This window comes from Pygocentrus nattereri, chromosome 30, assembly GCF_015220715.1.
Source record: "Pygocentrus nattereri isolate fPygNat1 chromosome 30, fPygNat1.pri, whole genome shotgun sequence".
Classification (NCBI taxonomy): Eukaryota; Metazoa; Chordata; class Actinopteri; order Characiformes; family Serrasalmidae; genus Pygocentrus; species Pygocentrus nattereri.
The window spans coordinates 13,324,226-13,338,106 of record NC_051240.1 but is presented as its reverse complement, the minus strand read 5'-3'; the positions used below and the strand labels follow the sequence as shown (position 1 = coordinate 13,338,106).

The 13,881-nt window shown below is 42.4% G+C and overlaps 1 protein-coding gene across 4 annotated transcripts in view; it reads left to right on the top strand.

Moving 5' to 3' along the window:
• The window catches only part of pcnt (pericentrin), a 50,124-nt gene that overhangs the window by 28,584 nt on the left and 7,659 nt on the right, over positions 1 to 13,881 (top strand). Inside the window, exons 27-46 of one of the 4 annotated variants that reach the window (XM_017703669.2) lie at positions 760 to 922; positions 999 to 1,190; positions 1,457 to 1,483; positions 1,856 to 2,088; positions 2,327 to 2,446; positions 2,599 to 2,619; positions 3,532 to 3,768; positions 4,128 to 4,295; positions 4,422 to 4,574; positions 5,175 to 5,336; positions 5,497 to 6,477; positions 7,801 to 7,971; positions 8,617 to 9,111; positions 9,923 to 10,025; positions 10,124 to 10,296; positions 10,943 to 11,137; positions 11,798 to 11,968; positions 12,233 to 12,428; positions 12,674 to 12,896; positions 13,015 to 13,165. In XM_017703669.2, coding sequence (XP_017559158.2) covers positions 760 to 922; positions 999 to 1,190; positions 1,457 to 1,483; positions 1,856 to 2,088; positions 2,327 to 2,446; positions 2,599 to 2,619; positions 3,532 to 3,768; positions 4,128 to 4,295; positions 4,422 to 4,574; positions 5,175 to 5,336; positions 5,497 to 6,477; positions 7,801 to 7,971; positions 8,617 to 9,111; positions 9,923 to 10,025; positions 10,124 to 10,296; positions 10,943 to 11,137; positions 11,798 to 11,968; positions 12,233 to 12,428; positions 12,674 to 12,896; positions 13,015 to 13,165 — 4,335 coding nt within the window. The remainder of the gene's footprint in view (positions 1 to 759; positions 923 to 998; positions 1,191 to 1,456; positions 1,484 to 1,855; positions 2,089 to 2,326; positions 2,447 to 2,598; positions 2,620 to 3,531; positions 3,769 to 4,127; positions 4,296 to 4,421; positions 4,575 to 5,174; positions 5,337 to 5,496; positions 6,478 to 7,800; positions 7,972 to 8,616; positions 9,112 to 9,922; positions 10,026 to 10,123; positions 10,297 to 10,942; positions 11,138 to 11,797; positions 11,969 to 12,232; positions 12,429 to 12,673; positions 12,897 to 13,014; positions 13,166 to 13,881) is intronic. The other 3 variants (XM_017703671.2, XM_017703670.2, XM_037536439.1) reach the window with 3 other exon arrangements.

Sequence of the window (13,881 nt, the reverse complement as noted above, 5' to 3'; positions counted from 1 at the left end):
ACAAGTGCTCAATATGAACTTGCTCAAGCTGTGCAGACATTTAACACCATAGTCAAATTCATCCCATACTTGATTGAGCATGTCGGGTGTCGCTGCACTCACGGCTCTTTCATTGTGATTTTGGAGATCATCCAGTGTTGTGGATCCAATGACTAACGCTCTGAGAAGTTGGATGTTCACTGCCGACGAAAATCACATTGTACAGTTATAACTGATTCTTTCTTATTGAAGTGGAGAATGCAAACCGCTTTCTGCTCAGGGATCGCATCTCCTCGTAGACTGGAGGGAGCCATCTTCTGGTGATAGTCTGAAATTCCCCTTTTATGATCCCCTTATTCAATTGGTATGTGATTTGTTCCCAGGCGCCTCACGGTTGTAAAAATATGGTGCTTTGAAATTGTAAATCTTTTTGAATCATCCTGAAAATCCACTTGGATTAGTAGTACAGAAGACTGTAACTTACTGTAGGGACACAAAAGCAGTAAAATGGGGGAAAAAAAATGCTGCTATGCAACACAGTAGCCCAACATAAGCTGAAAGTTCTGCCCTTTTACAGTGCAATACATGCCATCAAATATCACTTTGAAATATTGTCCAAATAAACAGGTCAACATCTTTCTGATGCCAATAAATTTTTTTGCAAATCTGTGCTGCTACCTTGTCATCCTCTAGTGCAGCGTCTTCTGTGAAAGGGTGTAAGATTTTACTTAATCACAGCTCCATTTCACTTTGTTCTGATCTTTAATTCTGTCTTAACAGCTGGAACAGATGCATGCTTTGCAGGCTGCAGTGGACGCGCAGTTCAGCGAGGGTGGTGAGGCCAGAAATGCTCTGCTGCTGCAGCACTCTCAGCTCTTAGAGCAGCTGGACCAGGAGGCCAGCCTGAAGAGTCAGCTCCGGCTAGAGCTGCACAAGGCTGAAGGTGGGTTCTGATGCCAGCCAACCTCATCTGTTTTATACTCCACTTTCTGTAATGTATGAATATTTCTCTTTCTCAGGTCTGATGGACGGTTATGTTGCGGAGAAGGCCATTCTGGAAGAGGCCCTACAGCAGAAGGAGTTACAGGAGCAGAGGCTGGTGGAGGAGCTAGAGCGCGCACGGGTTCAGCTGCAGGACCTCAGCGAGGCTCATGCTGTCCTGCAACGGCAGAGAGACGCACTCGCTGCAGGCCTCGGAGACACTGAGAAGGGTGAGTAGAAGAATGTGATAATGGGGTTAATAGCATGAATTGTGTTATGAGTGAGCTTCTAAATTTCATTTACTAGTAGTTTCAACATGATTAGGTGAAGAATTTAAAGGAAATTGAAGCCAATAGTTTTACTTGTCCTTAAGAATGCAGTGTCTTTCATTGTTTGCTTGATAATTGCCCTTGCATATTTCACTGAAATGGTTATGTAGTTATTTAAGAGCCATTGATGCGTTTATTTGATGCTTTGTGGTTTCCCTGCTCTCTAGGCTGCCCTGATGTAGGGGAAGAGAAAGGTTTGTCACTGATGTTTGAGACTGAAGTTTGAATTTTGTGTTGAAATTCTGTTGAAATTAACTGCTTCTTCTTTTTAGATGTGATGTTTCTTTTTGGTCATGTTAATTTGGATTCCTTTGTAAACATTTTGCTTAATTTCTGCTTAAAGTCTTAACCCCTGCACAAATTTTGATGGTCCAGAAATGCTGGGTAATCTTAATCTTTTGCTCAGTAAATTGTGCATTCAGAATGCAGAATGTACAAACTGAATTGAAGATCTTATGCATGACTGCATCCTGTCTGCAAGTGTTTGTATGTTTGTGTGCCTGTTCTGTTGGCATTATTTGGCCTCTCACCTTCCTTCCTTCTCTCCCTTACCTTTTGTGTGGCAGCTCTGCTGGCCGAAGCTGACCGGCTGGGGCAGGAGCGCATGGACGTGCAGAGACAGGCGGAGAAGGACCGTGGTGGGCTGGCTGCTCGGCTGCGGCTGCTTGAGCTGGCATTGGAGGAGCAAGAGGGCCGCACACAGCAGCAGGAGGAACAGCACCGGGCTCAGACGGAAGACCTGCAGCAGCACATTGATGCCCTGGAGAAACAGCTTAAACATCACCGCCAGTTCATAGATGTGAGTTTGTGTGTTATGCATCAATTGTGAGGGCCATACAAGGGTGGAAGCTGAACTATATCTGTTATGTGACATTAGAGTGGTTAAGGGGTATTGGTGTTAGTTCTCTTAACTATGGTAAAATCACTATGAAGTATGACAGAGGGCTGGCCTTCAAAACCTTGATTTTTGATTTTTAAAAATTCATCGGCTGTTCATAGAGGGTGCAGGGATCTTCACACTTTTGGCTTATGCACAGGAGCAAGCAGTGGAAAGAGAGCATGAGAGAGATGAGTTTCAGCAGGAGATTAAGAACCTGGAGGACCAGCTGAGACTACCCACCAAAGGACACGCAGGAGGGAACAGCAAGGGTCAGAGGGTAAGAACCAAACGCCTTTCCTATACCTGTTATGAAACCATAGATGCTTGTTTGCCTTGTATCAAACATATACTATTATATTTTAAAATTAAATTGTTTATTGTTGGTTTTCTGTCTTCATCTCATTTTTTTTTCTTAACTGACTATTGTAGATTGAAGAATTGGTTATCCAGGTAAGTAATCTAGGGGTAGTTGTGACCTGCTAGGCTTGTAGCTGCTTTTGCATGCCTGAGATGATACTTGAAATTATAATCCTGTAGGTTTTTTTTTTTTTTCTGTCTTTAACAGCTGTAAGTAGAGCCCACATCTAATGCTCAATCATTCCTGTGACACCATATAGTGTTTAGTATGCATGATGTCTAGGCTATGTCTGAAGCGGAATGGCTTTGCTGGCTTGGTCTGACTGGCTGTTGCAGTAAAATGACTTTAACCACTTTAGATAAAACGGTTTTGTCAACTTTAGGTTCCGTCTTGTATGTGCATGCATAGCTTAACGGGTTCCACTACATGACTTTTGCCCTGATTTTAGCCCCAATTCTCAGGCTGGCTTAGTCTATGCTGGGTAGCTCTAGTCTGCAGATTTTGGGGAAGTGGGAGTGGACAGTTGGGAGAGTTAAATCAAGTAGTATGTAAGGGACGCAGACTCTTGTTGCCTCCTAATCGCATCTCAGATCAGTTGGAGTATATCAAACGCTTGATTTTTCAACTTTGCTCTGAGTGTAATTTAGTAGTGTGTACTCATCCCTGACACAACCTGAATGGACTCCTCTATCAACCAATGAAAACCGAGTATGAGAAGTCCGCTTTCACTGCTGTAATGTGTGATCCCTAATATTAAGCACCCAAAAAATCTGCAGAAACCACTCACATAATGTGAGCTACCCAGTATTTTTATAATCTATTAGGACTTAAGTCATGTAATGTAGCCAGTGCTAGAGTTATTTCGTGTTCTGTATTTTTCCAAGATTCCTCTGCACAGTGGGAGTGAAAAAAATGTAAGAATTTGGCTTCTGGCAGCATGTGTCTTGTCGTCCGTCATAACAATTTTCATGAATTCAGTGTGTAATGGCTGCTGTTCTTCTCAGGTGGAAAGTCTCCAGGCTCTCATTAAAGACAAGACCGAAGACTACAGCATGCTGCTTTCTGCTAAAGAGCAATGTCAGCGAGATCTGGAGGAGCGCAATGATGAAATCGATAAGATGGCATCTCGGATTCGGGAGTTAGAGCAGGCTCTCCTAAGCAGCGCTGAGACTGGAAGGGCCGTCACGCAGTTGGAGCAGGAGCTGCAGAGAGCTCGGAAGAGTCTGCAGGACCTGTCTCAGGTGGGCTTTTTACCAAAAACAAAATACTACACTACTTCTGTCTTTTTCAGTTGGCCCCTACATGGTCCATATAGAAGTTTTTGTAGGTTTATATATCAGAAACCCAATCATTCTTACAATACTGTTTTCTTATCTCTTTATCCCTTTGAATCGAATGAGCTGTTGAAAAGTGATGCTAGAATGACATTTAACCTACAGGCATGCAGAATGAGGGAACAGTGTGGTTGTCTCCAGCATTACAGGGCACTTGCTTAAGGAACTTGTTAAATACGTAACTAAATTTAAAAAATACTATTGTAAATAGTCAAGAAGGTCGTATGAAACTAAGAAAATTTTTGTCTTTCCCTTTTGTGCTGTAGGATAACGAGGCTTTGCAGCAGCAGCTATACTCTAATAAACTCCAGATCTCAGCCTTGCAGTCCAAACTGGACGAGACGAGACACCGCTTTCCTGACTCAACTGCTGACCCCAGTCTTCGAGAACAGTTAGAAACGCTCCAACAGGACCTGCAGAGCAAAGAGGAGCAGGCAAGTCTGAGTTGATGAGCCTTTTGGGTCAGCATGTGGTTGGTATGCATGATGATGGAATCATTTAAAGGTAAAGTTGATGTATTTGAAATGTCAATTTTAATATCTAAAATTGAATGTCTTTAGGTGGAGGTGCTGCTGGAGCGAGTAGAAGAGCTGGAGAAAGCTCTAGCAGTAAGGGAGGAGGAAGTCAGGCAGCTCACCTTACAGCTTGAACTAAGCAGCAGAGAAAGCGGAGCCCGTGAGGAGCAGCTACAGCTTCACATCACACAGCTGCAGGTGCATGTGCACACAGTAAAAAATAAGAGGAACCAAAATGGTACAGCAGAAATCCTATATAAGTGCCAAGCAAACAAAATGCATTCTTTTTGACATGGAAAATGCGACAGGATAAGTAATTGGACCAATAACTATTGCATGTTGTGGCCCACATGTCATGACTGAGTGTTATATTGGCCACGCTAGCGCTCCTTGTAATAGTATTCACTGTAAAATCAACTTTCACTTGTTTTCAGTGTAATCTCACTCTACAAGTTCAGTGTCATGTTGTACCAGGTCTTTTCTTCAAATGGAAATCTAAATCATTGTCTGCATGAAAAAACTGCACGCAACTGGTAGTGCTTCACTTATTTTTATATCAGCTGATTATTTCACATTATCAGTTCACTGCTGTCTCTTGAACTCTAGTCTGCATAAGGCTGTGCATTATCCCATTCTACCCAGGTACATAGTGTCATTTTTGCCCTGGGCTTTGGTAGTCCTGAAAAGAGCTAAGTGCTGTCTGGGCAGTGTTTGTGAAGGCTTGTGTTTACGTGTAAGAATAAGTGCTATTGTCCGATTTTGCCTTCCATATATTTATACACTGGCTATGTTTTACAGGAGACTTTGAGTGCTCTGCGTGAAAAGCAAGAGGAGAAAGGAGAGGACTCTTTAATGCAGCTCCCTGCTGCTCTGTTAGAGGAGAAGAACCTGGAGATTGACCACCTCAACCAACAGATCCTCAGTCTGCAGCAGGAGCTGGAGACCACGAAGGAGAACAAGGTAAGCCTGTTTTCCTTGGTGTTCTCCCTTTCAAACTTCATTTGTAGTTGTTAGAGATCTGCTTATCTGAATTGATGGTCTCACATTTGTGTAAAATTTGTTCTGAAAAATAAGATTACCCTGTTTGTATTAACCATGACAAATGTTTTTCTTCCATCAGGTTGTGGAGGAAAAGCAAGCAGAGATTGAAGAGCTGCATGCTCAGATTGAGCGTCTTCATAGCGATCAGGAGCGTCTGCGGCAGGCCAAGGAGGAAGAGGCGGAGCAGCTGCACGAGGTCATCCACAAGCTGCAGGAGGAGTTGAGCCAACTGGACCCCAATCGCCATGAAGTCAGTGACCCCAGCCCTGAACCCCCTGACTTTCCTTGGTCCCCCCGGCCCAAGCACGGCACGGAGGAGAGCCTGTGCCAGGAGCTCAGCAGTGAGTCGCTGCAGAATTCCCGCACCAGACTCCGGGAGCTCCAGGCAGATCTGGAACATTCGGCAGAGGAGAAGGAGGCACTGCAGAGGCTGCTCCTGTCACAGGAGGAACAGTACGGCAAGCAGGTAGAGACTTTGGGCCGCAGCCTGGGGGAAGAGAAGGGTAGGCTGGTTGTTTTGGAGCAGGAAACGGAACACCTGAGGCTCCAAGTAACTGAGAAAGAGGATGAAATGACCAAACTGCAGGCCTGTCTGCATGAGCTGGAGGATGGGGAGAAGGCCCAGCAGGTCAGACTGAAGGACCTAGATCTACAGTTGAGGAGTGCGGAAGAGAGGAGAGAGGAGGCTCAGCAGGAGCTGGCCAGACTGCACGAGGAGGCACGAAGGGAGAAGGAAAAGCGAGAGAAGCTTGAGGGTCAAGTCAAAGAGCTGCTGCACAAGTCAGAGGAAGCCCAGAACACTACAGCAGAGCTTGGGTCACAGATCACAAAGATGGAGGAACTGGTCCAGTGTGGAAGAACAGACATCGCTACTTTGGAGACTGGGAAGAAGGAACTGTACATGGAGAGACAGGCCCTGAGAAAACGTGAAGGAAAACTCCAAGAGGAAATAGAGAGGCTGAAGCAGGAAGTGACGTCAAAGTGCGAACAGATACAGGAACTGAATGCAGCACTGGAGGAGAGGGTGAACAAACAGGAGGAGGCACATAAAGAAGTTCTGGTGAGGTTCTTAGCGTTGTTTACATCAGTTTTCTGTTGTTACTTTTGCAGTAACTCATATTTAATTTGCTGTAACGTTGACAGTGTTGTAAGAAAGAGCAACTTTATTAGAAAAGGAAATTAACATTTCTTAATTACTTGGAACATTTTTATATTTTGGACCATTTCTGTTGATTCTAGGATGCCAGATAACTATTCAATTGATTTGGCTGCTTTGGGTACTTGCATAAAATAAAATTAATAAAATTTAAAAATCATTAATCGTTATTTACATGAGGACCTGTCAGCTAAAATGTATTTTAATGGTAATTGTGTACATGATTTTTTTTTTTTTTTTTTCTTTCATTCTTAAGCAGTGGTTCTGTCTGTTTTATCTTGGCAATCAACACAATCATTATTCTACATGCAGTCAACACTTTCCTAGTTTATCTGAAGAGTTGCAGGGAGAAATATTTTAATATCATATTCATTAAAAGATGAAGTCTGTTTTTGCATTCTCTGCCAGTGGAATGATCACAAGGGGCCTGCAGAAAGAGGCTAATGGTTTTCAGGCTTTTTACTTTAGGTCTTTTTTTTTTTTTTTTAATACTTGTTGCTGTTATTTTTGCAAAAATGGCAAATTAAACAGAGGTGGTCCTTGGATGTTTTTGTGTTTGTGTCATTGCGTGACAGCCTTGTTTGGCATGTTCTCTGGCTGTCAGACCTCAGAAATTGGTCACAAATCCACTGTATGCAGTCTAGTAAATGCCTCAGCTAAGGGGAAAAAAACACGCTGAGGAGTGGTTAGGCCAGCCCATACTGCTGATCTGGCTCACAAGAGCTTTACTCATTCAGGAAGTAAAATAAGAGAAGGAGGAAGATTTTTTTTTCAGGCTGAGGACAGCACCATTACCCATGCAAGCTGTACTGCAATATTTTAGGTTTCCCTTCAAGCACAGCTGCATAGTTTCTTTTTTGTTGTATTCTGAAATAGAAAGCAAGTTTTACAATTGTGCAACCAAGAAATTGAGATGCTGTTTGCTTGGACTGGTGGACAATTCTGGTATTGGGTTTTTTTTTTTTTTTGTGTGTCTGTGTTTTAGTTCCGTTTACTCTTTACATGCCCTGAATGACTGTGGTTTGAAGAGTTGAATGAGTTCCAAGAGAATGTTTTTGGAAGCGTTTGATGGTATGTTAGAGACGTGGTTCATGAACGTCTTTTGGTTTTGTCCTTGGTGCCAGGCTTGCATGACCTGTGCTAAAAATAAGTGAATTGCATCAGAGGTGACCCTGTTGCTACCTCTTTAAGATGGCTAATGGTTTTTGTGTGTGCATATGCTTGTAGACGTGTGCAGAGGAGACCTTGGCCAAGGCAGAGGCAGCTCTACGAGAGCGGGAGGAACAGCTGGCTCATCTGAGGGCGGAGCATGATGTACTGCGGGCGGAGCTTGTGGCAGTGAAGGAGGGGCTCAGCACCAGTACAGAGAGAGCAGAGAAGCTACGGGAAGAGGGACAGGTGAGAAAGCTTGTGACCAATAGACTTGTTTCGACTCTCAGGCTCCTCACATAAGCTGCTTCAACAGTTCACAATAATAGTATAGTATATTATAGTTAGTGTGAGCCAAGCTCTTCGCTGAAACGAACTGCATGTATGCATTCTTGCAGTCATTTATTTATGTGTCTGATCCTGTTATGTGTGTCATGAACAACGAAATCAGTATTTGAGTTCTTTGCACTAGTGAAAAAATGAACTAGCAGCTGAGGTCAGGGTCAGTTTTTGTCATCTGTTCATGACGAATGAAAAGGTGAAAAATCCCTCTACTGAGTAGTCGCTGTTGTAAAAAGATCAAGAAAATCAGATGCGTGTTAAACAAAGGAAAAAAAAAAGTCAGTCACTTCAACCATATATTGCAAGAGTATAAATGATAGACTGTTAACTTACAAACCAATTGTTTGATGCAATCAATTAAAAAAGTTATTCAATTTTATTTCATTTTCCAAAAATACAGTTTGTTTAAATATACAGGTTTATTATTAAAGTTAAGAAGCTTTTTTATTTATTTCTTTTTAAAGGTGTGATTACATAACAGAGGCAATGTTAACACTATGTAAACTGCTCCTTCTTGAAGCTTGAAGTTAATTTTTCACCCCCCCCATCCAGACTAAGGATCGTGCTCTGGCAGATCTGGAGGTATATAACCAGCGTCTTCGGGCTGAGCTGCGAGATTTGCAAGACGATCTGGCTGTGCAGGAGGAGGAGCTGGCCTACCAGCAGAGGGAGCTAGATGAACTGAGGCAGCGCTGTGGCCGCCAGGAGCACACTGAGCTCCCCAAACCTGAGCACCGCTTCCTTGAGGGCTTGTCCCGAGACGCCTCTCTGTCCTCCCCGGAGGTGCTGCGGCGACTGGACTGCAGCGAGGAGCGGCCCTCTCGCCTCCACGCCTCTCACCTGTCCGAGCTCAGCGCCCTGCGCAACACCAGCCTTGACCTGGGCACCAAGCCATCGCCCATGGAGCGGGACAGAAATGAGCTGAAACGTCCACTCATGCTACCACCAGAGACAGATCCACCCAGCACACGCTCTCCCACTGCCTCACCACGCTCACTCTCAGTCTTAGAGAACCTGTCCGTGATTGATTCACTGGATGCTGATAAGGTTAAGACTGTGTTTTTTACCTAATTTGATATGTGAACTTCATATTGGAAAAATCATATTTAAACAGTTTTCCACAGAACCCTCATGCAGTTGTTTAGCCAAAATGTCTGGCGAATGAAGTTTTCTACACTGGAGCTATGAGGCTGATGTAATAGAATAGAAGTTTGTGTTACCAAGAAACATTTGAGGGACAGGTTTCCATAGCTACATCAGCTCCAGTGCAAACCTGAAGAAGCAAACTGGCCCTCATTCATCAAATCTGTTTGTGAAAATGAGCACATGGAAATTTTAGCCTTTTTTTTATTATTATTCATCAGTTTCCTCTGTGGCATATCTGTATGGTCAATTCCACATCTGGTAGAAAAGTGTGTTTGAGTGAAGTAGTTGAACAACGAAGAAATTCTTGAATTGCAATTATCTAACCAAAGCTATAATGTAATCTAAAATACCAATATTAAGAATAAAACTACAATAAATAGTACTAATTTGTGCACACAGCAACCCAATACATGGTAGTCTTCATAGTTTAAATACAAAGCTCACTAGAAAGAGGGAGCAGCTCACTGGTCAACCTCAAAGAACCACCTACGATCACAGCCATTGGCTCACAAGCTGCTTAGTGCTGTTTTATTGCCCCTTCACCCAAAAATCTACGTGAATGGGGGATGTGCTTTCGTGTAAATGATATGTAACTTATGATCTAGTTGGCTGTGGCTTAATTTATGTAGTTGTTAGAGTGAACATTTGAAAATGTGGTCATACTTACAGGGCCCTGCAGTTTCAAGGGTTAAAAGACTTTTGTCTTTCTCAGGTGCGAGAGTTGGAGAACCTTGATGTGACGCCTTCTTACTCTCCTCTTTGTTCTACCTCCCCTGTATCTGTGCCAGAGTGGGCCAGTGATGGATACGGCAGTAGTGAGTAACGCACACATTCATTTGCCCAAAAAGGATACAGTGTGTATCCTTTTTATAGTTTGTGCTTGAACAAGTTCTGAGCAAATCCCTGTTTCCAGATGTGAGCTCAGAGTTGGAGGCCAAGCTGAAGCTGGATTTGGAGCGTTCTGAGCATCTGGGCTCCCACTTTGTGGAGTACATGCGCTGCAGAGGTATGGATCCTGATCCACATGCAGACAGAGCCCCAGACAACCAGCATCACAGCCAAGAGATGCTTTCCCCTGAGCTACAGGTACATTCACATATACAGTTCATACACACTTAAAAATATTGGTTCTTCAAGGGTTCTTTAGTGTAGAAAAAAAAAAAAAAGTCTCCATATAGAATCATGAACACTTGAACACTTTGCATCAATAAAGGATTCTTCAGATTGGTGGAGAATGTAGGTGGTTCTATGTAGAACCTTTTTGAAAAGGGTTCTATATAGAACCATCTACAGCACATTTTTCCATCAATCTAAAGAATGCTTTAATGATGCATAGAACCCTTTAATTAATGCAAAGGGTTCTTTTGAGTATTTATGGGTTTATATAGAAACATTCTTTTCTCAAGAACCCTTGAAGCGTTAATATAAGAACCCTTTTTGGTGCTATGTAGAACCCTTTACAAAAAGGTTCTGTATAGAACCATCTACAGCACATTCTGCATCAATCTGAAGAACCCTTTAAGGATGCAAAGAGTCCTTTAATTATGCAAAGGCTTTTTCTTTTTTGAGTATGTAAACATGGTTCCACTTTTGAATTGACAGCTATAGCTCTACACGTGTTCAGATTAACATGTTTTGGTGAAACTCTGGCTTGAGGTCAAAATTAGGATGTTGCCTCTTCTGGAATAATCTGACTCTGCTGTGTGGTTGTGTTAATGTTGTCTATGATCAGGACCTGCTGCGGCGGGTGTACCAGGAGAGCTGCAGAGTTCTGTCTCTGTCCCATCGTCCCACCCCCACTGGCCAACCCCGCCCAGATTTGGAGGAGGCTCCACCCCCCTCCTGGCAGAGGGAGAGACGGGCCTTGCAGGAGACTGTGCTGTCCCTTAGAGAGCTGCTCTGCAGGATGGCGGAGCGTGAACCCAAGGTCACTGACGGAATGTTTACATCTATGTAGTAATCACGCCATAACCGAAGCAGAGCTCCACTGATGACTGAGGATGATCAAGTTAACTTCTACTACAGGCCAAAATGTTCACCTCGTTTCCCCAATTGAAATTACAGACCCTATCCTAATTGGTCAGTGTAAAGGGCTGATAACAGCAATAAGTGTGGTAGCTTTTCCAATTTGAAATGTTAGAATGCATCACTGGAAATGTAGAATGTTTTGAAATAACAGTGCTTAAAGGAAAATTCTATGGATTTTTACTAAATGTGTGTTGTGATCATTGAGATTTAAAATAAGTTATGAGTGCTCTGACTTGAAACTCTACTCCTTGATTCTCACTGTTATTAAACCTCTCCACTTGATGTACTTTTGAGCATTTCACATCAGTCCTCTCTGATCTTAACAATTTAAGTGTGCATAAACTTTTTTTAAATCCCCTATAAACTAGACCTCAGACTCAGATACAAAGTGCTTTGGCTTGCATCTGTGATTTTGGCCTGTAGTTTGTTTAAGATTAAGAATGAATGAGACCTCTGGCTAAACTTGGGTCTAAGAGACCGATACAACTATTACAGCTAGGTTCCTGTGACTAAATAAAGTACATGTTTGTAAGTTTGATGTAAAATGCTTTGTGTTTAGGCGGATGGTGGTGATGTGGACTGGCGAAGGGAGCTGTTGCAGGCTGTGCAGAGTGTGTTTGACAGTGAGAGGGAGTGGCTTCACGCACAGCTTCAGACTGCCGTGACAACTAACACGCACATTGATCATACATCCCTGCTGGAACAATTGGAGCGGCTGCTTCAGAAACAGGTATTGCTCAGACTTGAGCGTAACCTCACTAAATAATGTATCTGTTGGTGCTTAAAGTCTTAGAACATTTTACAAATTATTGGTCTCGAGAAATTATTTTCTTAAATTTAGAATTTTATTTAAGTTATAAAATTTAACTTGTTGCCCATAAACACCAAGGACAAGAAATGTTTACCTTGACCACTTATTTTGTGTGACCATTGCTTTCTTCAGCCAACTGCCTGACATTGACAACCCCCCCCCCCCCTCCCCAATTTCTTTCAGGATGAGCAGCAGAGGAAGTCTTTGGAGCAGTTGCTGAGTGCAGATCGGTGTAGCCTACTGACTGAAATTCGCAGTTTGCATGCACAGCTGCACACCTGCACTCTGCAGAGTCAGGAGCAGCTGCGAGAGCTGCACAACTCCCTCCATACTATGAGGGAGCAGGGTATGCAGACACAACAGCGGCTGCAGAGAGAAGGTGATTATCATACAGTGCACAAGTGCTGCTACTACAGGTGGTCAATATCTAATCTCAACGATTCAGTTAAATTAATTGACTGAATCATTGCTCCTTAATTTGGTGTATGATTTTGGAGCTAAAATTACTACTACTACTACTACTACTACTACTACTACTACTACTACTACTATTGATAATACTATTGATAATACTATTACCACTGTTTGCTACAACGTCTTGAGTTTTCGTTTGTTTGGGGGTAGTTGATGACTTGGGGAGGCAGTTGCAGCAGGAACAGACAGTGTCACGTGACCTGCATTGCTCTCTGGAGAAGGAGCAATCCAGACAGGCTGAGCATTGTAGCCAACTGGAAGCAGAACAGAAGACTATTTTGATGCTGAAGGCAGAGCTACAGGAGAGCAGTCTACAGCTACAGTCAACCTGTAAAAGCCAGGAGGACCTGCAGAGTCAGATCCACAAACTTCGGTAACATCCATAGAAAAAACACATCTGTTTTTAGCTGTTTATGCATGTCCATTTTAATCTTGTTCTGAAGTCAAGTTGACGGTGAATTGGTCTAACTTGTTCTTGGTCTGAATTCAAGGCTAAAGCTGGAGAATGAGGAGCAGGAGCACCAGGCTTGTGTAGAGGCTGTGGAGAGAGAGCAGGTCAGAGTGAAGCAGCTCCAGGAGGAGCTCCTTCAGGAGAGACTCAACAGCCAACAAACGCTGGAAGAGAATGCACAGACTCAGGAGGTGTGACATGCATGCATAATGATTCAAATAAGAAAACTGAATTCAGATTTATTCTGTAAAGATTAATGTAAAGGAAATTGTGTAAAGAGACTGCATCAAACATGCACTGATAGGTTGAGCAGTGAAGTGTGTGTGTATATACAGTAGTGTCGGAGTTGGGACAAAACGCATTTGCTAAAACATGGCCACCTTTTACAAAACAGGTTTAAGAGGCCCAAAATGAATTTGAAGAACGTGGTTGGGGAATATATAATTATATGTGTGTGTATTATTTATTCATTCATTCATTCATTTATTTATATATATATATATATATATATATATATATATATATATATATATATATATATATATATATATATATATATATATATATATATATATATATAGCACAATTTTGTAAAATAGCTATGTTTGGGAATTAATTCCTCAGTTCACTCTTCACATTTGAGGTATACAGAATTTAAATTGAAGAAATAAATTATCGTGTCCATACTTAGATTTGGCTGATATCCTGAGTTTAGGCATGGTAATCGGTCTCGAGTGAAAGTTTGATGGGTGCGTCCTTTTTCTATACATTCTTTCTACTTAAAAACAATGTATGACTTTCCTGAGCCTTGGAAGTAGATTTCCAGGTGTTTTCTGTTGAATATACATTCAAGTTTGATAAATGCATCACTGCCTCCTAGAGCATACTTTAACATACAAGCATATTG